The 25,045-nt window shown below is 45.4% G+C and overlaps 1 protein-coding gene across 2 annotated transcripts in view; it reads left to right on the top strand.

Annotated features, from left to right (window-relative positions):
* The window catches only part of KIF26B (kinesin family member 26B), a 565,489-nt gene that overhangs the window by 454,840 nt on the left and 85,604 nt on the right, over positions 1-25,045 (top strand). For both annotated transcript variants that reach the window (XM_514315.8, XM_016941996.4), the window contains 4 exons: positions 1,504-1,710; positions 6,571-6,664; positions 8,187-8,449; positions 10,716-10,899. In XM_514315.8, coding sequence (XP_514315.4) covers positions 1,504-1,710; positions 6,571-6,664; positions 8,187-8,449; positions 10,716-10,899 — 748 coding nt within the window. The remainder of the gene's footprint in view (positions 1-1,503; positions 1,711-6,570; positions 6,665-8,186; positions 8,450-10,715; positions 10,900-25,045) is intronic.

The following is a 25,045-nucleotide window of genomic DNA, read 5'->3' as shown; positions in this document are numbered from 1 at the left end:
CATAATCCTGGCATATGAGAGAAAATGGCAGGGATCTTTCTATGACCTCAGTGTGAGAAGCAAGATCTAAACCCTCAGAGGTGGAGCGCGTCCCACACTCGGGCTCCTTCTACTGGGACACTGGCTTCCGGATCTCCATGGAGAACTGTTCTTAAGTTAGAAGGCAAGCACAGCGGGGACACGGTGCAGGACACCTGCGGACCCAGTGCCCTTGGAATTCTTTACCTTCAGCTTTGCTCACTGCAGATTAGTCCTCATGGCTCAGCAGAGAGAGTCAAGATTGGCAGGAGGATCTCCGTCTTGCACAACATTATGATTCTCTGAGCATTTCTATATGTTGAAAATATTTTATTTAAAAATTACAACCACCCCTCCTCCTCAAAATTGCATGACAGAGATTTCACCAAACCTGACAACTGATGAGACAAAGAGAACAAGACACAGAGAGGAATTTAGAAATAATCCTTGTGCATACCGTCCGAAGTTGCCACATATTACTAAAATTACCTGTATCTGTGTCTATCCTGCTACTCTATGCATTACGTATCTTTGCATCCCCCATGCCTAGCACAGTGCCCGGCAATAGTAGGTGCTCAAAAAAAGTGCCCATCATTTGTTGGACTGAACTCACAACACAGTAACAAAGAGCCAGTTAGAGCAAATGCTGTCCCTTTTCCCAGGACTGTAGCTTCCAGACCCGTGTGAGGCCTCAGCCTGATTTCTGTTCACCTTAGGACCCCAAGGCTGACTGTGCATTTCCATAAGCACCTCGCTCGCCTGCAGGACGGGGCTGGGTTGGTGGAGGCCACCAGAGGTGCTCAGTGTTCAGTCACGCGGAAAGTGGGCTAAAGGGCAGCGCCTCCTGCTCCCTCCAGAGATGCACTTCCATTCTCTGAAACGACAACTTCTCTGCACTCGCTTAATGGGATCCCAAATAACACGTCGCAGACCAGTCTTTTATCACTGTTGCCCCTTGGAACACATTTCGAATGCTGGCCATTAAAAGCAGGCCATTTCACGGTTCTTTAATGATGACACTAATAACTGTGGATTTTTGTCTCCCAGAGTCCTGATGAGCTGAGCCAAGGAGTAAATTACGGAGCTAACTTTTATGTGCATGGTTTATTGATCTGTGAGCTTCAAGGAAACTGCACCAGCCCCTATAGTTTGGCAGTCCAGACTACCTTTTCATCTGTGTAATTGGGCCACGAGGGCGCAGTTAATATTCAATTTATATTAATAGGAAGACAAAGAACATGATGTGCCAGCTCCATATTGAAGTAATGGGCATATCAAAATATTCTACCTGGTAATTATAAATAAATCAGTTTTCCCGTGACCCAGCAAGGATGATGTTGCTAATTCACTGTGCATTTCATCATAATTTATCCTGAGAAAGTTCAGTGCTGCCATGTGCATGTATATCGCAGAGTATACAAGGGTGCTCCATCGTAAAACACCCAGCTGTCTTCATCCATGCTGTCACCCATCTTTTCTTAACAGGTGAAAGTCATGCTTCGCATCTGTTCCACCTTGGCTCGAGATACTTCAGAATCCAGCTCTTTCTTAAAGGTGGACCCACGGAAGAAGCAGATCACCTTGTACGATCCCCTGACTTGTGGAGGTCAAAATGCCTTCCAAAAGAGAGGCAACCAGGTTCCTCCAAAGATGTTTGCCTTCGATGCAGTTTTTCCACAAGACGCTTCTCAGGTGGGTATCGGCCCCCTCTCAGGCTCAGGCAACGTTGATGAAAGGGCAACGTTTACTCATTCACAAGGGCCCTTGAGCTGGGAGGGTGTCTTCTGGAGCATTCTGATGGACCAGTTCCTTCAGGAGTCAATCTGAGCTCCATCGAATGGTCCAGTGCTTTTGAATTACTGGTGTCAGACCTTGGGCAGGATCAGTGTGCACGGATTTCAATAAAATCTATCCTTGGGGAGAAGGAAGTGTGAGCCAGTCAGTGGATCACACACAGAAGCAGGAAGATAACAGAAAGGGACAAGGACAATGCGTCAAGGTGCTGGTGACAGATCTAGTAGGACCCTACTCCTGCCTGGGCATTGTACGAAGGGAAAAAAAAAGTGTTTCAGGGAGCTGATTAGAATTAGGCCATCTCCTAGGCCCTGTATAAGCACACTGGGGTTGAGGGCAAGCCTGTAGCCCTAGTAAGGAACCAGAGTGCAAGGCAGGGAAACCGAGGCTGACATGCATCCTGTGGCCTGGCTCAGTGGAGTGAAGGGGAAGAAGAGAGGCTCAGGGACAGGTGTTGTATTCGCTGAATTGCTGCCTTACAAATCACCCTAAAATTCAGTGCTTAATACAGTAAGCATTTATCATTGCTCATCGGTCGGCTGAGCAGCTCTTCTGGTCCTAGCTCAGCTCATTTTTATGTCTATGATCAGCTGTGGGTTGGGCAGGCAGCTCTGTGGATCTTGGCTGGATATTAGCCAGGCAAAATAAAATCATCCTATATCACACCATAGGCACATGTCTTTGGGGGTTGGCTGGCTTTACACTGGTCTAGAATAGCCTTGACCAGGTCAGCTGGTCTCTCTTCCACATTGTCTGTCATCATCCAGCAGGCTAGCTTGGGCTAGTTCTCAAGGCAGTATCCAGGACCCATGCATGCAGGTCTCTGGAGGCCTAAGCTCAGAATTGACCCAATATCACTTCTGCTGGATTCTACTGGCCCAGCTTCATGAGATGGAGAAGAGATTGCTTCTAATGATTGGACGAGCTCCAAGTCACATTGCAAGGGAGTTGCACCCAGGCTGGGGTGGAGAATTGGGGCCATTTTTATTAATCTACTATGAGCATAATTGGGAGGCTACTTGGGGGCCCAGGGTACCAAGATTACTGAGCCATGGGCAGCCAATGAACTGCAGACCTCACCAGATGCTGCAACTAAAGCTGCTAGTAGATATCTGTTCTCCTTTGGATTCACCCTGGAGCTTTGGTGAAGATGGGCCTCTAAGTGGCACGAAACAGCACCTGTTCCTTCAGGGGAGGGAGCAGGCACATACGTGTAGAACTGATTGCAGAAATGAATAACTCAGGTTATAGAATATAGCCTACTTTGCCTGGAGTTTGCATCTTTCTGGTAAGTTTCTAGTGCTTATCAAGATTTACATTAAACAGTGTATAGGATAATAACTAATAACCTATAGCAGAACCTGACGATAACAGTGCGAATAGTTACCATTTGCAGCCTCTGTGAATTTCCTCCAGGCTGCATCTGAGTAGAGGAGGTGGCGATGTTCTCACGGGCTCCTATATTACACCGTGGGCACACAGCACATGTTACAGGCTCCATTCATTAAGAAGTTGAGCATGTGGTTTCCCCAAAGAGTTTTACCCAAGAAGACAAAGTACTTTATGAATAAGTTCTATGGTTTCTCTCCTTATTACATTTTTTGTGTGGCATACCACCCAATGGGCTCAGTAATTTAAACCTGACATTTGGTCTAACAAATGGCCTACAAATAATTTCATTAACACAGTTAAAACTTTTCAGAAGCAAATCTCCACAAGTTGTAAGAATTCCAAAGCAAACCCTAAATCAAGCATGGACTATGAACGCGTTTTAGATTTATTCCAGAAAAAGGGTCCATTTTAATTGCTAGTCTTTGTTTACATTTCACACTCGGCTGCAGAGCTCAGTATGCTCAATACTGGAGTTTCGCTCATTTCAGAATGCCTTACTTTCATTCAAATTTCCAATGTTATAATAAATTACATGTCTGTATAAATTTGCAGTTTTCAAGACATTTCGCAGACATTAACACATTTGACTCTTCCTAGAATTCAGTGGGGTAGGAAGAGAGGCACTGATGTTTTCATGTGACACACAAGGAAACCGAGACTCAAAGATGAAGTCACTTGTTCAAAGTCCCTTTCCCGAGCAGACGTCCTTCCTGGATTCCCCCCATTAACCTCTCTGTATCCTGCTCGGTATGGTGTTGTATCTTTGACCTCCCGCCATTTTATCCAATATTTCCTAGCAGTGTGGCCTCAGGCGAGTCACTCAACCTCTCTGGACCTCAGTGTCCTTCCTCATCTGTCAGGTGAGGACATGACCACAATGTTCCTCATCAGGCCATGTGATTCCTCGAGTTGACACACAGGAAGTGCTCACAGCAGAGCCAGGAACACAGCAAGTGCTCAACAAATGTGGCTATTTTTACTGTTATCACTGTCAATATTAGCAGCATGCTGCTGGCCAGGGCAAACTCAGCCCCACAGGGTGGGCACCCCTGGAGCCCCCAAGCCTGAAAGGAGGGAGTGTGCGGAGTGGGCCTGTGCTCTCCAGTCCTCATTTTCAGCCTGTGAAGCCGCAGCCACCATGGTGACCCGGGCAGTTAGAAATTGTGCTTTCTCTTCGTTTCTAAGGAAATCAGCTTCCTGAAGCTAAACAGTGATTAGAACAGTCCTGTTTCATGGTTGCCTTTGAGAGCCATATGACCCTTCAGTGGCTTCGGCAGTCGCTGGCTGCCCCTGTTGGGACACGTCTCTGCTGGGACACACCCCTGCTGGAGAACCTGGACTTGTGGGCAGGCAGAGCCTTCCTGCAGACCTGGCCCTTCCCATGGGGGCTGTGCTCGAGAAGACTGCATGCCTCTCCAGGTCCCAGGGGAAGCAGCAAGGGGCCTCCGGGGCCCCTGCCAGCTCTTAACACACACCAGATGGACAGCCCGCTGACCACGCTCTTCTCAGTGGAGAGCCGGGTGGGAACTGTGCCAGGGGATGCCGCCCCAACTCTGCACAGCAGGTCTCCTCTCGCCCCCGGCCTCTGCACGGGTGACTCAGTGTGGTCCACACACAGCCAACATTCTCCCAGGTGGCTCAAGAATCAAATACAGCTTATTTTATGTATAGCTCAAGGTGATTTCTCAGCCTCCTGCCTCCCATCCCACTTTATGTCCAAAGAAGGCTTAGTCCATTGGGCAGCCTTCTGCCTGCTCTGCAGACACGCCTCTGGCAAATTCCATCAAGACGCTACTGCTTCTGTCTCAGGGTTAGCACTGGGCTCTCCTTGCCTAAGTCCTGGGGGGTTTGAAAGATCCTGTGTGCCCCACAGCAGCCCTGTCCTGCCACCCCCTCTGGCCCAGGAGGAGCCCCCCGCCCCCCGCAGAGTTGCTGGGGACCACCCTGGAACAAGTGACAGCTGTTGGAAGTGTGGTTTTTCAATTTTAGTTTAGGAGAGAAAACTGATTTCCAAATACTTGGGTTCACTGTGCTGCTGAATAACAACATTCACGGCCCGGGTGCCCACCGGGAGGCACGCTGCCCCGAGGGCTGCAAAGCCCCATGTCAGCACTGCCTCCCGGAGCTCGCACGAGCCCTGACTCTGGCCCCGAGACAGAAATGAAAGCAACAGGGCACAGCGAATAATGCTATCTTTCTGCTTCTGTGACAAGTCTCAGGTGCTAAACAAAGAGAAGGACATTTCCCAGATCTCCAAGTTAGTCCACAAAACCGACAGCTCTGATGGCTCGCAGAGCTCTGTATTAGCGGGTGTTCAGGGGAAATACAAAACATCATCGAGAGCCTGGTCCCTGTCTAGGATTTAATAATCAAATTGGAGACCAGACACACACACCCGGCCAAAGAACACCTAATAACATACCATGTGGTGACTGATACTCTGTATGTTGAATGTATCTGTAGCAAAAGGAAGAAAAGGCAGGTTTTGAAAAGAGGAGCATGGGCCGGGCGCAGTGGCTCACGCCTGTAATCCCAGCACTTTGGGAGGCCGAGGCGGGTGGATCACCTGAGGTCAGGAGTTTGAGACCAGCCTGACCAACATGGTGAAACTCCCTCTCTACTAAAAAAATGCAAAAAATTAGCCAGGCATGGTGGCACATGCCTGTAATCCCAGCTACTCGGGAGGCTGAGGCAAGAGAATCACTTGAGCCCAGGAGGCGGCGGTTGCAGTGAGTTGAGATCGTGCCATTGCACTCCAGCCTGGGCAACGAGACTGAAACTCCGTCTCAAAAAAAAAAAAAAAAATGAGGAAGGTGTGAATTGAAAATGAGGAAAGAGATCAGGAGAGAAAGCAGATATATATCACAAACCTCTTGCTTACGTGAGAACTACGGTGTTTCTCAAGGTCTCACTTGTGAAATGGTGGGTCACCTTTTTCCCTCTCATAAGCCTGGCCTGTTTAATAAACTCTATGTATACGTGTTTCAGCAGAGGGTGAGTGGAGAGTTTAAAGGCCTTATCCGGGAGCCCAGAATGGCAGATGAGGGAAGGGAATGAGGTTCATGAGCACACTGTGCCCCCATTCCAGCCTGCTCCTGCCTGCTCTACAGACGCATTCGCTGAAACATACCACGGATTAGCAGAAGGGTGGTTTGCAGTTCACGTGCATAATGCTCAGGTTTGCAAAGGGCGGAAGGTCGCCAGGGGTTCTGAGCATCTCCAAAACTTCACGACAGAGGCCAACCCACCTGGGAACACAGTGACACTGGGACCCGAAGCCCCAGGAAGGTGGGCTCACTTTCGTTGTTAGTGGTGTCTCTGCTGCGAGGTCCATTCACGGCTCGTGTCTCCTCTTGTGTCTGACAGGCTGAAGTGTGTGCAGGCACCGTGGCAGAGGTGATCCAGTCTGTGGTCAACGGGGCAGATGGCTGCGTGTTCTGTTTCGGCCACGCCAAACTGGGTTCGTGAGAGTTTCAGTTTCTCATGCGGCTCGTTGAGCTGCCTGTCATCCCATGCATTCCTCTGTCTCCCTCCCAGAGTTCTCTGATGACAGGAAGGGCTGCGTTTCTCTTAGGTGTTGAGCTGAATAACCAATAACAAGTTATACGACGAAAACCTATGTTGTTCATTGTAGGTGGACACCCATTCATGTAGGAAAGCCTTCAAGTCCAAATAGATGGAAAGAGAAGTAGCAGAGTTGTTCCCACTTGGTCCAGGTCAGAGTCAAGCCCAGAAGGCAGGCAGGAAAATATTCATTTCCTGAGCAGCCGCTGTTTGGGAAGCAGATAGGGCCCCTTGCACCACCCCACCCAGGAGGATGTGGGTTGGTGGTTGGACCCCTGTAAAAGCCAGAGGAGCAACCTCCAAGCAAAGCCCAGAGCCCAGGATGCGTCTGGAGAAAGCAGTGCACACCGTCGGGAACACTCCAGCGCTGAAGCGTCTGGGAAAGGAGGCAGCAGAGCCCCCCAACAAGGGGTTCATAAATCCCCCCACAGTCCCATCTTACTTCTGACCTGTGGCCATCTGCTCCCCAGGCCTTGCCCTTACACGCTTGATACGTTTAGTGAATTGAGGAGCTTCAAAAACTGTCCCTTGGCAGAGATTCCAACAGAGGCCTTGCTGGAGCTCACAGAGGCCGGTTCTCAGCCAGGACAGGAAGCCATTGCCTCTCTCTGCACTTCCGTCCTCCCCAGCCCTTCCTCTCGATCTTGATGTAAGCAGTCATCTGGGTTTTAATAGAATTTGCTCATGCCATAAAAATATACACAGCATTTAACTTGAGACAGGATATAAAGTGTGAATACATGGACTTAATCTGGGGGGTGACTATAAAAAGAACCATAATGATGATGAAAAAGCCCAGCCTTCCCACTGTGTGTAAAGCAGTGCAGGAACTGGATAGCATGTGATATTTGGGGTCCTCCTCAAGGTACATGGTGATTTAATCTTGTCACGTGTCTGGGCTCTTGCTTTGTTTCTTTTTTTTTTAAGAGATGGCTCTCAGTTGCCTGGGCTGGAGTACAGTGGCATGCTCATAGATTACTGTAACCTCCAATTCCTGGGCTCAAGTGATCCTCTCGCCTCAGCTTCCCAAGTAGCTGGGGCCACAGGCATGCCCCACCACACCCAGATAATTTTTAAAAATTTTTCATAGAGGCAGGGTCTCCGTATGTTGCCCAGACTGGCCTGGAACTCCTGGCCTCAAGCAATCCTCCCATCTTGGCCCCCACAAAGTGCTGAGATTACAGGCATGAGCCACTGAGCCCAACCAGCATTCTTTATTATAGCCATTTAGTTAGTAATAACCAGAAAATGCCTTCTGTTGTTGTCAAATACTATTTCTCTCATCTTTTTGTCCCTTCTCTTCCCTTTTCCCCCCTTCCCTGTGCCCTTCTTCTATATCCTTGGCATCTATTTTGGAGACTCCGTGGAATGATGCCTGGACACTGAACCTGCTTTTCTTCCTTCCCTGGTTCTCCCAGGAAAATCCTACACCATGATCGGAAAGGATGATTCCATGCAGAACCTGGGCATCATTCCCTGTGCCATCTCTTGGCTCTTCAAGCTCATAAACGAACGCAAGGAAAAGACCGGCGCCCGTTTCTCAGTCCGGGTTTCCGCCGTGGAAGTGTGGGGGAAGGAGGAGAATCTGCGAGACCTGCTGTCAGAGGTGGCCACGGGCAGCCTGCAGGACGGCCAGTCCCCGGGCGTGTACCTCTGTGAGGACCCCATCTGCGGCACGCAGGTGATTGCTTCTGAAGCCTGGCTCGCCCCAAGGTGGCTCCCTCCCCACCTCAGAGGCTGGGGCAGCTCCACCCGTGAATCACTGAACCTGTAAACTCAGAGGCTTACGGGTGTTTACTTTAAAGTGCACTGGAACTTTATGGCCTGCAGCTGTGGGGCCATCGGCTTGCCCAGTCTAAATATTTGTACCTTGACTCTAATTGACAATGAGCAGGGACCACAATTACAGCATTTGGGGGAGAAATGGAATTCACTTTCTTTATGCCCCTTTCAAAAAAAAAAAAAGTAACAATCTTTCTTTTGTTTGACAACAAACCGGAATATTTACTGCTCTGCACAAATAGCTAGAGCCATTACGGGGCTGTTGATGACTCTATAAACTGTGTTTCTGGCACCGGTTTACAGCCGGATTAGCAGTACTGCAGGAAAAACTAATAACCACTTTCTAATTAGAACCGTGATATAATTGCTAGAACTATGGAAGCCAAGAGAAGCTCCAGTTCACCGTTTCAGGATGCTAAGCCTCTTGGGAGGGTCTCTCCTTTGCTGTTTGACAACAGATGTAGGAATGACCCGGGAGCTGCAATTCATTCATATCCAGAATAATCAATCCTTCCAGTCTCTAACAGCAGGCTTTATTTTCCCGTGTTGTCAGATGCCTCCTTTTGTAGATAGGTGTTCCGTTTGATAAGTACCTGCCTCTTCCCAACTGGGATTGTTTGCACAGGTGAGGATACCTCCCGTGGCCTGTTATACTCATTACTCAAACCTGACCATGCTCTTCCCCTGCTTAAAGCACCTCAGATCCCTCCATTTCCCTGAGTCCTCTTTCGTCTGCATCTGTCACCTCGAGGACTTGTTTAAACACTGATCGCTGGGCACCCCCCCAGAGTTTCCACTTCAGTAGGTCTAGAGTAGAGCTCCAAAATGTGCATTTCCAACAAGTTCCCATGAGATGATCATGCTGCCGGTCCAGGGATCACAGTTGGAAATCACTGTTCTGAGGCATCAAATGTGCAGAGACAGTATCTACACAGTGTCTGTGATGCAATCAGTAGGACCCGACCCACTGCTCCTGTTCCAGGCATTTTCTAGACATTCAAATATGCTTTCACCCCCATTCGTTTTTAGAACTTCATTGATGAAGTTCCACTAAGGGGTGAAAAATCTGGTTAAATGAAGGCTAAGAAAAAGAAGAAAAGACCAATATTCCCTTTAATTCTTGTTGAAAAATCTTTTAAATTCTTTGGTTTATTTTTCCATAGCGAGACAAAATTGTGAACACAAAAGAATCTCTCTTTGAAGTCTGAGGATTTTGATGGCCTCAGGTTCTAAATATTGGCTCTTACAGTTCAAAATTATTTGTATAGTTAGAGTAGAAAATTGTCAGAATTTGTACCAACTTTAAGACATGTACTGCAAATTAGTTCTTTGAACAAATCAGAAACGTGAGTTGCCTTTTCTCCCCAAAAATAGGAGTGCTGGTTCAGTTCTGTTAATGTGATCGTTGTGATTCAGGTTTAAAATAATTGCCAAGTGTTTTCATAAGATTCAGACACATTACCCCGTGTGCTTTCTTTCATCAATTAATGAGTATGCCGGGAGCATGGATTCAGGAACTAAAGGTAAATAGGTATCTCCTAAATTTAGATGAGACATTCAAGTATCGTGAGTGTTTGAGGGTGCCCTTTACACTGGTTTCTTATTTATAACTATGCTAGTAAATATGGCCTAAAATTGGCTTTAATTAAATAACTGCAAAACTAGGAGTCAAATGAAAGCTAACCAAGTTTTTTTACATCTTTGGGACACCACTGCTATGAGGCCTCAAATCACATTTTGCAACCTACCTGTCTCCAAACAATCTAATCTTTGGACTCAAGATGCAGTCACATCGCTCCTGTTTTCTTAGGTAAATGGATAGCCAGGGGTGTTGGTTTGCCGCCCTCTGCAGAGATAAGGATGAGCCATCTGCTCCCAGCTTTTCACACCCACTAGTTCCAGATTCTATTTAGATTGTAAAGTAGGTAAAAATAGGTTTCATCCAATAAGTATGCTCAATATTAATTTTCAGAAATGAATTAATTAAGCTGAGAATTGCACATGAGCATAGCACCTTGTTTCAGAAGGGTTTTCGGCCTTAGAGGGGCACGTGGCTTTACTATACAGAACACACAGCCAGCTGAATGGTGCTGGGGACACCCAGGCATGAGTGACAGCAAGCCCTCCTCAGCCTGCAGCCTCATCTCTTGGCTTCTGTCTTCCAGCTGCAGAACCAGAGCGAGCTGCGGGCCCCCACCGCAGAGAAGGCTGCCTTTTTCCTGGATGCCGCCATTGCCTCCCGCAGGAGCCACCAACAGGACTGTGATGAGGACGGCCACCGCAACTCACACGTGTTCTTCACACTGCACATCTACCAGTACCGGATGGAGAAGAGCGGGAAAGGGGGAAGTAAGTCGGCCACTCCACCCTCCTGCCTCCTTAGCGGCTCTGGCCCCAGCCAGAAACCCCTTGGGCAACCATGACCTTTGTGTATGTGTGTGTGTGTGTGTGTGAGAGACAGGGTCTTGCTCTGTCACCCAGGCTGCAGTGCAGTGGCACGATCACAGCTCACTGCAGCCTCAAACTCCTGGGCTCAAGTGATCCTCCTGCCTCAGTCTCCCAAGTAGCTTGGGACTACAGGCTCATGCCACCACACCTAGCTATTTATTTGTTTATCTTTGTAGAGATGGGACCTTGCTATGTTGCCCAGGCTGGTCTAGAACTCCCGGTCTTGAGATCCTCTTGCCTTGGTCTCCCAAAGTGTTGGGATGAAAGGTATGAGCCACCATGCCTAGCCAAACTTTTCTTAATAGACTACAATATGCAGTTCAGTGATTCGTAATTCAAGATAATTATAGTATCTGGGCTGAAGTTCACTTTTGAACTGTCCAGGGAAAGGAGTTTGCTTTGGTAAAGGTAATTTACAAATGTCATTGCCATGAGAATGTGAGAGGTCAAAGTTACAAAAAGAAAACAACTGCCTGACAGTATCTTTTTGTTCACAGACCCCAAAAATGCTCCTCAAGAAAGACCAACATTTATCCACCAAAGCACTCCGGCAGTGTGTTATTATCATTAGCTCGAGGCCACTGTATGGACCATGTTTTTTAAAATAGCATAGAAATCAGGCTTTTGAATAACTACCCAGACCCCGGCTGCCTCCCTCAAATCGTCAGTGAAGGTTTACTGTCAAAACCCAGGTGCGGTGCCTGCTCTTCGAGTGAGCTGCCCTGCCAGGAACCCAACACTGTGCCCCTACAGACACCTCTTGGCTGTGTTTCCAAAGTCAGCCCGGGCTGGGGTGCAATTCTCTGCCTTCTGTGAAGTAGTGTTTACTCTATGCCCAAAAGAGTTGAGCACCAGATCAGCTGAATGTCTCCAGTGGGGATCTTGGACCAGGGGCAAAGTGGTCTGTTGATTTCACTGGGTTCCTAAGGCAGGTTGTGGGTAACGGGGCTGCTGGGCTGGCCGGGCAGTGGCTTCCGTGGTTCCTCCATGTCCCGCTCTGCCGGGCTTTCAATACACAGGCAACTGGCTCCCAGCGCTTTCTGCATGATTGTCTCAAAGACACTGGATGCCAGAAAAACAATCAGAAAACTGAGTTAAGAGTCTAACCCTGGACTGGAAATTGTAAAGCTCATTGACTAAAGCAGAGACGGTCCGCAAAGCTGTTGTAGATGAAGCCTAGAATTAAGACATCCAAGTAGGACCAGGCGTGGTGGCTCACACCTGTAATCCCAGCACTTTGGAAGGCCAAGGTGGGTAGATCACTTGAGGTCAGCAGTTTGAGACCAGCCTGGCCAACATGGAGAAACCCCGTCTCTACTAAAAATAAAAAAATTAGCTGGGCGTGGTGGCACACACCTCCCAGCTAGTTGGGGGTCTGAGGCAGGAGAGTTGCTTGAACCCAGGAGGCGGAGGTTGCAGTGAGCCCAGATCGTGCCACTGCACTCCAGCCTGGGTGACAGAGCAAGGCTCTGTCTCAGAAAATAAAAATAAAAAGACTTCCAGCTGGGATCTATGGACAGGCTCCCCCTGATTTCCCCCTAAGCCTCCTCGTGGCTCAAAAGACCTGGACAACAGTACTCCTGGGGAGAGAGCTCTTGAGGACTTCTGCTGTCCCCAGGCAAAAGCGCCTCCCTTCCCCCACCTCAGTGCCTCTCTTCCTACTCTTTAGTTACTGTTGTTAAAATCCAGGTTTATTGCAGTATAAGGTACATTCACCAAAACATCACTTTGATGTTTTGTCTTTAAATGAGTTTTGGCCAATCTATACAGTCATGTAGCCACCACCATTATCAAAATAGAGCATAAGGCTAAAGTGCCCTCTTGCCGTTTGTCCCTTCCCCTGACCTCTAGCCCCTGGCAACCACGGATCTGACTGTTGTCCTGGTTTTGCGTTTATCCAGGATATCGTGGGAATGGACTCGTGTGGCCCAGATGTGGCCTTTTGTGTCTGGCTTCTTTCACGTAGTGTCCTAATGCATTTGAGACTCCCCCATGCTGCAGCACGCGTCTCTTGTTTCTTCTGGTTCCTGCTGCCTGCTCTGCCTGCTCCTTTAGTTTTTTTGTTTGTTTGAGATGAAGTCTCACTCACTCTGTTGCCCAGGCTGGAGTACAGTGGCGTGATCTCGGCTCACTGCAACCTCCGCCTCCCGGGTTCAAGCGATTCTCCTGCCTCAGCCTCCTGAGTAGCTGGGAATACAGGTGCCCACCACCATGTCTGGCTAATTTTTGTACGTTAAGTAGAGACGGAGTTTCACCATATTGGCCAGGATGGTCTTGAACTCCTGACCTCGTGATCCACCCGCCTCAGCCTCCCAAAGTGTTGGGATTACAGGCGTGAGCCACCGCACCTGGCCTCTCCTTCAGTTTTGACTGGGCCTGGAGGCTTGGTTCCTACCCTACCACCAGGACAGAATGAAAATATCCACAGCTGGGGCTGGAGTTTCTCTAACTGGGGCTGCTTTTTATGGCTCTGAAAATCAGCCCTGAGCTGCCTCCAGTGGCTGCTGTGAAGAACCCAGAGGTTCTGGTCCTCACTTACAGTGGGCGAGGCGCCCCAGGGAAGTGGCCCATTAGCTTGAGGGCAGCTCTCTCGACAGCTCATGATGGTGAGCAAAGTCTCACTGGAGAGGAGCCGAGGATAGTGAACGGGAATCTCTCGGGAGATGTATTCTTGGTAACAGGCTCACACCATGTAGAGCGCTTCCGTTTAGAATCACATTCTTAAAGAAGGAAACAGGGATTCGGATAGGGATGAGGAGATCCAGACCTTTAAAATCGACAGCACAATTGTATCCACATTTCTCCTGACTGTGTGGGAGTTGGCCTTGAACCCTGCCCTCACCGTTTTCTCCTGGGTAGTGTCTTCACCCTGTCAATGTAAGAGTCTGACAAATGTTTAGTTTATTCTTTTAAGCAGCTGTCAGTAATCATCATCATCAGAGCCTGCAGGACTTTCTTGTACTTTCAGCAAAGAGTGACTTGCAAAACATCTAACCGTTGAGCCAAATGACTCCCAAATGGCACTGATCAGAAGAACTTGGGAGATGGGATTATCTCTCCTCCTTCCAGGTTTCAAACCAAACTGAGGACAACTCTGTTTTCAGTTTTGTACTTTTTTTCTTTTTTGCAGTTCTGCTTTCGATTTGGAATCTGAAAGTAGGGAGAAATCTTGAAAACAAGGAAACAGTTCATTAAATGACTTCAAATATAAGAACTTGAAATTCAGATTCCACAAAAGTTTAGGCCAAGACATTCCCTAAACCCAGTGATCCACCGCAAATCAGTACCTAAGGAATCCTGCACCCTTATTAAATATTTAATAACCAGCTCATCTTCTTCCTATTTTTAAGTTGTGAAAGAGAATTGCTTTTAAATAATGCATTCAGGTTAAAAGAAAGGGCAAATACCACGAATGGTTTCCAAAACCTCTGTTAGGTCCTTCCTAATGTTTCAGTAGATGAGAACAAAGAAGGGGAAGGAGTCCAGGGGTCGTGCGATCGGCAGACCTGGGGGACATCTCTTTCCTCCCGAGGGGAAAGGATCCCGGCCAGAATGCACACGGCCTCCCCGCCTGGGACTCACTTGACTTCAGTGAATTTATAACTGTTTAAAATATAATGAGGAGATTTGGAGGGTTGTTTAAAATGGAAATTTTGTTTACTTACATATAAGTAATAATCCCTGCGGACCTGGCAGCCAGAACTCAATTAGGGGGAAGTTTATTAATTAGTCACCCTGCAGGGAAGCCATTAAAAGAGATCTCTGCCGCAAGAACTAAATAGACTGTGTGTGCGCCTCTGAATCTCATATGCACACATGCATTTGATACATTTTACACACAAATACATCTTACATTTATAATTTTACACACAAATGCGTTTTACACATATAAGTAGACAGACAGAAAAATGTTTTAAACATTTCCAGTCAAAATAGAAAAGTCTTTGTTGATGTATCCCTGTTTTGCAGATAGCACTAGGTTAAGCTTAAAATATCTCCCTGTTTAAAAGCTCATTGGAATTAGTGGGACTGATCCTTCAGCCTCATGGAGGCCTTCCTCTGCTTTGCGAAGCTAAATCTGTAATAGCTTGAGAGCCTCCTCGGGAATCCCAGCACTGGGAAACAGACCCTGAAGCCCTACTGATCAGAGAGCTGCTTCTCGTAACGACGCGTGTACTGGGCACCTAAAACAAGGTGGTGCTTGGGACCAGAAGTGTTTCAGATTTCAGATTGTTTTCAGATTTTGGAATATTTGCATATGTAATGATCCCTTGGGAATGGGACCAAATCTAAATACAGATTTCATGTATGTTTCATATATGCCTTATAGACATAGCCTGAAGGTAACTTTATACAATATCTTCAATAATTTTGTGCATGAAACAAAGTTTTTACTGCATTTTGACTGCAACCCCTCACGAGGTCAGGTGTGGAATTTTCCCCTTGTGGCATCATATCGGCCTTCAAAAAGTTTGAGATTCTTGGAGTATTTTGGATTTCAGATTTTTTGGGTTAGGGATGCTCAGCGTGGACTAGTGATACTTCAGGGTAATGCGCTAATGATACGGAGATCGCACCTGTCCTGTTGACAAAGATAATTTCAAAAGCCCCACTTTTATGTGTAATCTAAGCATGCAAGCAACTGTTGCTCAAGGTCCAGAATGACACCGGGTCTCTGATTTGTTCATTCACTTTATTGCCTCTGTGGGGAGGATTAGAGGGCTTTGTAGGCTGGGCTGCTGTGTGCGCACACAAACAAATGTATGTGCACATGGGCACACATCTGTGCTACACTCCTCTGTCTACACATCTCATCAGACTCTTTAATCTGTTTTTTTGTTTGTTTGTTTGTTTGTTTGTTTGTTTTTAACACTGAGTCTCGCACTGTCACCCAGGCTGGAGTGCAGTGGCGCAATCTCAGCTCACTTCAACCTCCACCTCCTGGGTTCCCCACGATTCTCCTGCCTCAGCCTCCTGAGTAGCTGAGATGACAGGCGTCCACCACAACACCTGGCTAATTTTTGTGTTTTTAGTAGAGACGGGGTTTCACCATGTTGGCCATGCTGGTCTCGAACTCCTGACCTCAAGTGATCCACCCACCTCGGCCTCCCCAAAGTGCTGGGATTACCATACCTAGCCTAGTCTGCTTTCTTTTGACAACGCAAATGTTTTCTTTACATGTCATGGAATGGCTTAAATCAACTAATGCTGTATTTAGGGCTGTGTGGTGGATATGACTCTGGAGATCCATTCTTTGGGTGGCAGATGTGGGAAAAGAGGCTTAGGAAAGAACCTTGCTTCTAATGGAGCCACAGCCAGTCCCCTGCTGTCCCCAGCAGCGAAGCCCTGTGCAGCAAGGATGTCCACACACTACAGGGCTCTCATCTCCCGCTTGGTCAATAATGAAGTGGCAGTTTCATCTTTTTAGGTTTTTGTAATCTATATGTTTTTAAATGTTGGCCAGGAGACACTATTCTGAAGAGTGCAGCCTGGAATTCCCATCACCGCATCCGTTTCTAATCTTCTCAAGCCTCCTGGCCACTCTCAGCAGGTAACTAGCATCTTAGTCAATGAGAAGACAGAGCTGACCTGGTGCATTCCTCAACTTCTCTTCTTTTGGTTTCATAGTCTCCTGGTCCCTTTACCTCAGTTTCCCCCCTGCTCCTTCCCACAGGCCTGCTGCTCCCGTCTCCTGGCATTCTTCCTCCTGCCCCTTCTGCCTCTTCTGGGACCTCACCAATTGGGACCCCGTCAGTGGTCTTTTCATGCTTATGTTTTCAGCCTTTCCTCCCACCAAAGTCAAGGTTACAGAAGGAAGAGAAGGAGGCAGGGAGGGAGGGAAAAGGAAAGGAAAGGAACCACAACGGCACCTTGCCTCTGCCACGCTCCTCTCCGATCGCCTCCTCAACAAAGATGTCAGATTCCCCTCTTTGTAATGTCTTCTTTGAATTTCAGCAGTGTGGGGGATGTTATGCTTTTGCCTTACTCCGCCTTATATTTTGGCTGTTTGTGAGCTAGTCCAAGCCCTATTGGACTATAGGTTCCTTGAGACAGAGTGCCACAGTGCTGGGGCTGTGTCCGCTGCGTCAGTGCTCAGGTCTCCTTTGTCCAAATGAAATGTGTGCTGTGGTTTTAAAAATGAATCTCTGCTCTCGAACTCCTGACCTCAGGTGATCCACCCACCTCGGCCAGCCTGGCCAACATGATGAAACCCCCTCTCTACTAAAATTACAAAACTTAGTCAGGTGTGGTGGCAGGTGCCTGTAATCCCAGCTACTTGGGAGGCTGAGGCAGGAGAATTGCTTGAACTCAGGAGTCAGAGGTTACAGGGTTGCAGTGAGCCGAGATGGCGCCACTGCACTCCAGCCTGGGCAATAGAGGGAAACTCTGTTTCAAAAAAAAAAGAATCTCTGGGCTGGGCGTGGTGGCTCACACTGTAATCCCAGCACTTTGGGAGGCTGAGGCCGGCGGATCACTTGAGGTCAGGAGTTCAAGACCAGCGTGGCCAACGTAGTGAAACCTCGTCTCTACTAAAAATACAAAAATTAGCCAGGCATGGTGGCGGGCGCCTGTAGTCCCAGCTACTCGGGAGGCTGAGGCAGGAGAATCACTTGAACCTGGGAGGCGGAGCTTGCAGTGAGCTGAGATCACGCCACTGCACTGCAGCCTGGGTGACAGGGCAAGACTCCATCTCAAAAACAAAAAATGAAAAATAAAAATTAATCTCTGTGTTATCTAGTAGAGCTGTGATTCAGGAAGAGTAAGACCACCCAATTACCTTTCACGTAAGCAGATGGTATTAGGTCAGAGAAGCCTCATAACGCAACAGAGTCAGGAGGCAGTCAGCTGACTGGGCAAGTATGTTAGGGAATTATAGAAAATGATGTATTCATAAAGGTGTTATCTGAAATTAAATAATACAAATGTATTTTTATTCATTGATCTTACGAACCACAAAGGGCCAAGGCTCTCTCTTTGAGTTTTCAATTCAAAATTTGACTTCCATGAACCACATTTGTATTAACAGTTCAGTTTTTGCTTTGAATTTCTTCAAAGAGATTTAAGAGCTTAAAAAAACACTTTACAACCAACTGGGTATAGACTTTTTCTAGATTCTTACAGTATTTTCCACTCTATAATTCCTCATTCACACAAAATTCAACAAGGTTAAAAAAAATTTTTGTTTTTGAGACAGGGTCTCACTCTGTCACCCAGGCTGACGTGCAGTGGCGCTATCTTGGCTCACTGCAACCTCTGCCTCCCAGGCTCAAGTGATCCTCCCACTTCAGCCTCCCACGTAACTGGGGCAACAGGTGCGCACGACCATGCCTGGCTAATAGTTTATATTTTTTTGTAGAGATGGGGTTTCACCATTTTGCCCAGGCTGCTCTCAAACTCCTGAGCTCAGGCAATCCACCTGCCTTGGCCTCCCAAAGTGCTGGGATTACAGGTGTGAGCCATGGTACCCGCCCAAAAAATCCTCATTTTTTATCACATCTTTTCAAAGCATTGAGTTGAGTTTTTATAAAAACATTAACTCTCTTTACAAAATCATTTCATTGGCTTATACAGTATTTTATGTTTTTATTTAAAATAACAAGTGGCAGAAACCGATTTAGGAGGAAACACAGCTGACCTATTAAGAACTATGCAGCTGATTCTTTTTGGAGCAAAAGTGCACAAACTAGACCACAGCCTCCACTAACCACGAGCCCTCAGCGTGCTGTGGGCGTCAGGCAGAACTTCTTATGCAGGTGACCCAGAGCATTGCTGAACCTGGCCAGGTGGTAAGGCAGTGGCTCCCAAACTTAGCTACACATTAGACTCACCTGGAGGGCTTTTAAAAGCATCCCAGAGTGCGTGCTGCCCTCCAGCCCAATTAAATTAGAAAGGCTGGGAGTGGGAACCAGACGTCAATATTTCTTGAAAGATTCCAGGGTGATTCCAATGGGCAGCAAAGTTTGGGAGGAACTACGACGGTGCGGGAAGGCGAGTTGAAAGAGCTTCTGCATGCTTTCTGGTTAGCTTCGGATTTTCATCTTAGATTTAGCATTAATTTTCTATGAGATCTTGGGTGATTTATTTAACTTCTATGAGCCTCAGTTTCCTTATATGTAAAATGGGGCTAATTTCTTCATTGTGGGATATTATAGGAATTAAGTGATATTAGGAGAATTTAGGATTTCCTGCTACCTTCCAGGTGCTTAATAAAGTGTGGCTCAGGCGTAGGAGACGTTATTATATTGTTTCCTGTGGGTAGAATAAGGCATGTGGGTAATTTGGTTTGGTCAAAGTCTAGACTTAAAATATTGTGTATTAGAATATAACTAAAGGATTACTCAAGGCAGACTGAGTTGTGTTCCTTTAACCCTGCAGTCTTGACCTCAAAATCTGGAAAGTCAGTGAGGAACCTGCTTCTTACCTGCTGTTAATTATCACCTATTGTGTTCATTTGCTGTGTAACTACACTTTCTCCCCAGCCGCTGGAAGTGATGGAAATTCTTGATAATAGCAAGTGGCCTGTGCTGACTCACGTTGTACTATTTCAAGTTAAGCACCATGTGTGAAATTCAGAATTCTGTGCCTATGGCAACTCCAATGGGCACGGAGCAGAGAGTAGATTTTCCATTGTCTAAATGTGACTCTTACTTTGAGTCACGCAGGTATAATTATAGGTATTTTATATTATCATCCTCAGCACAGTCTAAACTGTGCCTTTTGTTCTCGTGTTCTGTTTTACTACATGTACATTATACATTTTATTCCATTACATCAAATGGACTATTAGAGTCAGAATTGGTCTCTGTCTTTGCCCTTTAATCTGTGGTGCATGTGGAATATCTGAGCTTCTCCTGTCTATATAATTAGGCTGCAAAACAGATGATATTTTGCTTTAAAAATAACTATTTCCATAGCACGCTGCTGTGACCCAAGCTTGCAGGGTACAAAATAGCATAAAACAGAAGTGACACATTATATCTTCCCCTTAAAGGGGTTTTACTGGGAATAGTTGAAGAGAAAATATAACATCCTTAATGTAAAAAGTTCTTTGCCATAGACGTGCCAGTAGCTGGAGAGCTGGAATTGCAATGCTTTCTGTAAGTATTTCTCACCTTTTTTTTCTCAGTACTAGATATGGAATTTGAGGATAGGAAGGGGTGGAGGCAGATTAGCCTTAGGACAGCGGTTGCCGAATATTTTCATCCTACAGCATGAGCAGTGCTGCGTCAGCCCTGTCCTTCCGGCTCTTCTGCAGACGCGTGGACGCCTAGATCCCTCCCACGCACCCCGAGTGCCACCTGCAACGGTCCAGACACACGCGGGTCCCACACGCTCTGCTCGCTTTTTGTACCAACACCTTTCAATCTTGCCCCAAATTACTTGGCCTCCACAACAGCTTTGGGAAGTTTCCATCTCTGCCTTTGCCATTTTCCTTCTGTGCAGAGTAGGGAAAGGCAGAGGGAAGAGTTGCTGTCCTGGCAGTAACAGGAGGCAGGCCAGGTATGAGGCTGTAAGCTGGGCCGCCTGGAAAGATAGGGATCCAGAGGCCTGGAGGAGCAGCATTCTGCTGCTGCCTGGGATTGAGGCGGGGGGAAGGGAGACAGCCAAGGAGTGGGTGATGTACCCAGAGACACGCCTCTCTGGAAGAGTGGGGCCTGGGGCAAAAAGGCGGCCTTCTCCGGCTGCCTCGTGGAGCTGATGGAGGCTGCAGGATGTAGTTGAGAGCTCAGGTCTTGCAGTCAGTCTGTGGTTTGAATCCTAGCTCTACTACTGGCTGCAGGATCGTGAGCAAGTTTTTTTTTGTTTTGTTGTTGTTGTTGTTTTTTAACAACTTTAATGAGATATACCTGAGCTACAATAAACTGTACATATTAAATCATATAACTTGATGTTTTATCATATGTATATGCCCATGAAACCATCCTCAATCAAGATAATGAATATATTCTTCACCCCCAAAAGTTTCCTCGGGAGCCTTGCAATCCCTGCCTCCAGCTTCTCTTCCTTCCTGTCTCCAGACCCAGGAACCACTGAACTACTTTCAGTTTCTAGACATTAGTGTGGATTTCCTAGAATTTTATATAAAAGGAAACATATCTTGCAGACGGTACTCTCGTGTGTGGCTTCTTTCACTTAGCATAATGATTTTGAGATGTAATCATTTCATTGCCTGTATCAATAGTTCATATATTTATGTTTCTGCATAATGGTCCACTGCCCAGATATACCACAGTTGGCCGATCCATTCATCTCTTGATGGACATTTGTGTTGTTTCCAGTTTGGGGACATTACAAATAAAAGTACTAAAGGTTGAGCATCCCTAATCTGAAAATTCAAAATCCGAGATGCTCCAAATCTGAAACTTTGTGAGCGCCAAATGACATCACAAGTAGAAAATTCCACATCTGACCGCATGTGACAGGTCACAGGAAAAACTTTTTTGTGTACAAAATTATCAAAAATATTGTCTAAGATTATCTTCAAGCTGTGTATATAAGATATATGAAACATAAATGAATTTAATGTTTACATTGGGTCCTATTTCCAAGATATGTCATTAGATATATGCAAATACTCCAAAATCTCTGGTTCCAAGCATTTCAGATAAGGGATATTCAGCTTGTGTGAGCATACATGCACAAGTCTTTGTATGGTTGTATGGTTTGGCTCTGTCCTCGCCCAAATTTCATGTTGAATTGTAATTCCCAGTGTTGGGGGAGGGACCTGGTGGGAGGTGATTACATCATGAGGATGGATGTCCCCCATGCTGTTCTCATCATGGTGAGTTATGAGATCCGATGGTTTAAGAGTGTGTGGTACTTTCCCCCCTGCTCACTCGCTCTCTCTCCTGCTCTGCCATGGGAAGATGTGTCTTCCTTCACTGTGAGTCAATGAAACATATTTTCCTCATAAATTACCCAGTCTCAGGTAGTTATTTATAGCAGTATGAAAACAGTCTAATATATATATGGACATATATTTTCTTTACTTTGGGGTAAATACCTATAATAGAACTGGAATCTTATCAATGTCTGGGAATATTTGAAAAAAAAAAAAAAACTGGAATGGCTGTACCATATAGTAGATGTTTAACTTTTTAAGAAATGTCTCAGCTGTTTCCCAAAGTGCTTGTACTATTTTATATGGGGAGTTCCCGTTCCTCCATACCCCTACCAGCATTTGGTGTGGTCAGTCTTTTAAGTTTTGCCTGTTTACGTAGTAGGTTTGTAATAGTGTCTTGTGGTTTTAGTTTGCACTTCGCTAATGACCAATGATGCCAAGCATCCTTCCACACGCCCATTCGGCATCCATACCTCTTCTTTGGTGAAATGTCCCTTCAAATCTTCTGTCCTTTTAAAAACTGTTTTGAAAGTTTTTAATATATTCTGGATGCAAATCCTTTATAAGATATAGTATTTGCAAATATTTTCTCTCAGTCTGTGGCTTCTGTCTTCATTCTCAACCGCATCTTTTGAAAAACAAATACTTGTTTTTTTATGAAGTCCAATTTATATGTTCTTTTATGAATCATGTTTTTGCTGTCACATCTAAGAAATCTTTGCCTAACCCAAGGCCAAAAAGGTTTCTTCTTATGCCTCCTCTAGAAGTTTTGTAATTTTAGGCTTCAAATTTAGGTCTTCGATCAATTTTTAGTTAATTTTTGTATATTTTGCAATGTATGGACTCAAGTAGTTTTTTTCAGGGGGAGGGAGGTTAGGTGTTTTTTTGTGTGTGTGTATGAATATAGTATCCAAAATTTCCAGTATCATTTGTTGTAAAAAGCTATTATTTCTCTACTAAATTACCTTTGTCAAGGATTAGTTGGCCATATTTATGTGCAACTATTTCTAGACTCTGTTCTGTTCCATTGATCTATTTGTCTGTCTTTACACCAATACCACACTGTTTTGATTATGGTGGATGTATAATAGGTCTTGAAATTAGGTAATGTTAACCTTCCAACTTTGTTCTTATTTTTTAAAGTTGTTTTGGCTATTCAGTGTATTTGGCATTTCCATACAAATTTTAGAGTCGCTTTCTAAATGGATTACGTAGAAAAAATTTCTATCAAAGAAGTCTACCAGGATTCTGATTGGGATTGCACTGAAGCTATAGCAACTTGGAGATGATTGACCTCTTCACAGTATTGAGTGTTCTGACCCAGGAGCACAGTATCTCTCTCTAGTTTAGGTTTTTATTAGTTCCCTTCAGTAATTTTTTAAAGTAGGAAAGAGCTATTATTTAAAAATGTATTTCTTTTATATTGATATATAATTACACATATTTATGGGTGATATTTTGATGCAAGCATACAATGTGTGATGATCAATCAGGGAATTTAGGAGATTCATCACCTCAGTTATCACTTCTTTGTGTTGGGAACATTTCATTATTTTCTTCTAGCTATTTGAAAATATACAATAAATTATTGTTAACTATAGTCTCCTACTGTGCTGTCAAACACTACCGCTTCCTCCTTTTATGTAACTGTGTATTTGTAACTGTTAACCCACCTGTTTTATCCCCCTCCCCCCGGCACCCCACGCCCCGCCCCTTCCCACACACACACATTCTTCCCAGCCTCTGGTATCTACCATTCTACTCTCTACCTGCATGAGATCAACTTTTTAAGCTCCCACATATGAGTGAGAACATGCAATATTTGTCTTTTTGTGCGTGGCTTATTTGACTTAACATAATGACATCCAGTTCCATCCATTTTGCTACAAATGACAGGATTTGAGTTTTTGTATAACTACTAGTATTCCATTGTGTATATAGAGCACATTTTGCTACAAATGACAGGATTTGAGTTTTTGTATAACTGCTAGTATTCCATTGTGTATATAGAGCACATTTTGCTACAAATGATAGGGTTTGAGTTTTTGTATAACTGAGTATTCCATTGTGTATACAGAGCACATTTTCTTGGTCCCGTTCCATTCATCCATCCATTGTTGGACACTTAGGTTGATTCTGTATCTTGGCTATTGCGAATAGAGCTGTAATAAATATAGGGGTACAGGTATCTATCCCTTTGATATACTGATTTCTTTTCCTTTGGACAAACACCCAGTAGTGGGATTGCTAGATCATATGGTAGTTCTCTTTTTAGTTTTTTTTTGAGGAGCATCTATACTGTTTTCTATACTGGCTGTACTAATTTACATTCCCACCAACAGTGTATAAGAGTTCCCTTTACTATGCATCTTCACTAGATTTCATGGTGGTTTTTTTTTCTGTCTTTCTAATAATAGCCATTCTGAATGGGGTGAAATTATATCTCATTGTGGTTTTGATTTGCACATCCCTGATGATTAGGGACATTGAACATTTTTTCACATACCTGGTTGCCATGTGTATGACTTCTTTTGAGAAATGTCTATTCAGATCCTTTGCCCAATTTTTAATGGGATTGTTTGGGTTTTTTGCTGTTTTGAGTTCCCTGGATATTAATTCCTTGTTGAATGAACAGCTTGCAAATATTTTTTTTTCCATTCTGCAGGTTGTCTCTTTGCTCTGTTGATTGTTTCCTTAGCTGTGCAGAACGTTTTTAGTTTAACATACTCCAATCTTTCTAATTTTGGTTTTCTTACTTGTGCTTTCAAAGTCTTAGCCATAAAATCTTTGCCTGGACCAATGTCCCAAAGCATTTCCCCTGTGTTTTCATCTGGTAGAGTTATTGTTTTTGGTCTTAATATTTAAGCCTTTAATCAATTTTGAGTGGATTTTTATATATGGTAAGAGATAGCGGTCTAGTTTCATCCTTCTGCTTATGGATATCTAGTTTTCCCAGCACCATTTATTAAAGGGGATGTCCTTTCCCCAATGCATGTTCTTGGTGCCTTTGTCAAAAATGAGTTGGCTGTAAATAGATAGATTTATCTGTAGGTTCTCTATTGTGTCCCATTGGTGTATGTGTCTTTTTATGTCAATACCAGCCTGTTTTATGTTACAGTAGCTTCCTAGTAGTGTATTTTGAAGTCAGCTAGTGTGATGCCTCCAGCTTGTTTCTTTGTTTTCCAGTATTGCTTTGTGTGCAAG

Source organism: Pan troglodytes, chromosome 1, assembly GCF_028858775.2.
Source record: "Pan troglodytes isolate AG18354 chromosome 1, NHGRI_mPanTro3-v2.0_pri, whole genome shotgun sequence".
NCBI classification, from domain to species: domain Eukaryota; kingdom Metazoa; phylum Chordata; class Mammalia; order Primates; family Hominidae; genus Pan; species Pan troglodytes.
This window is presented reverse-complemented; position numbering and strand designations above follow the sequence as displayed.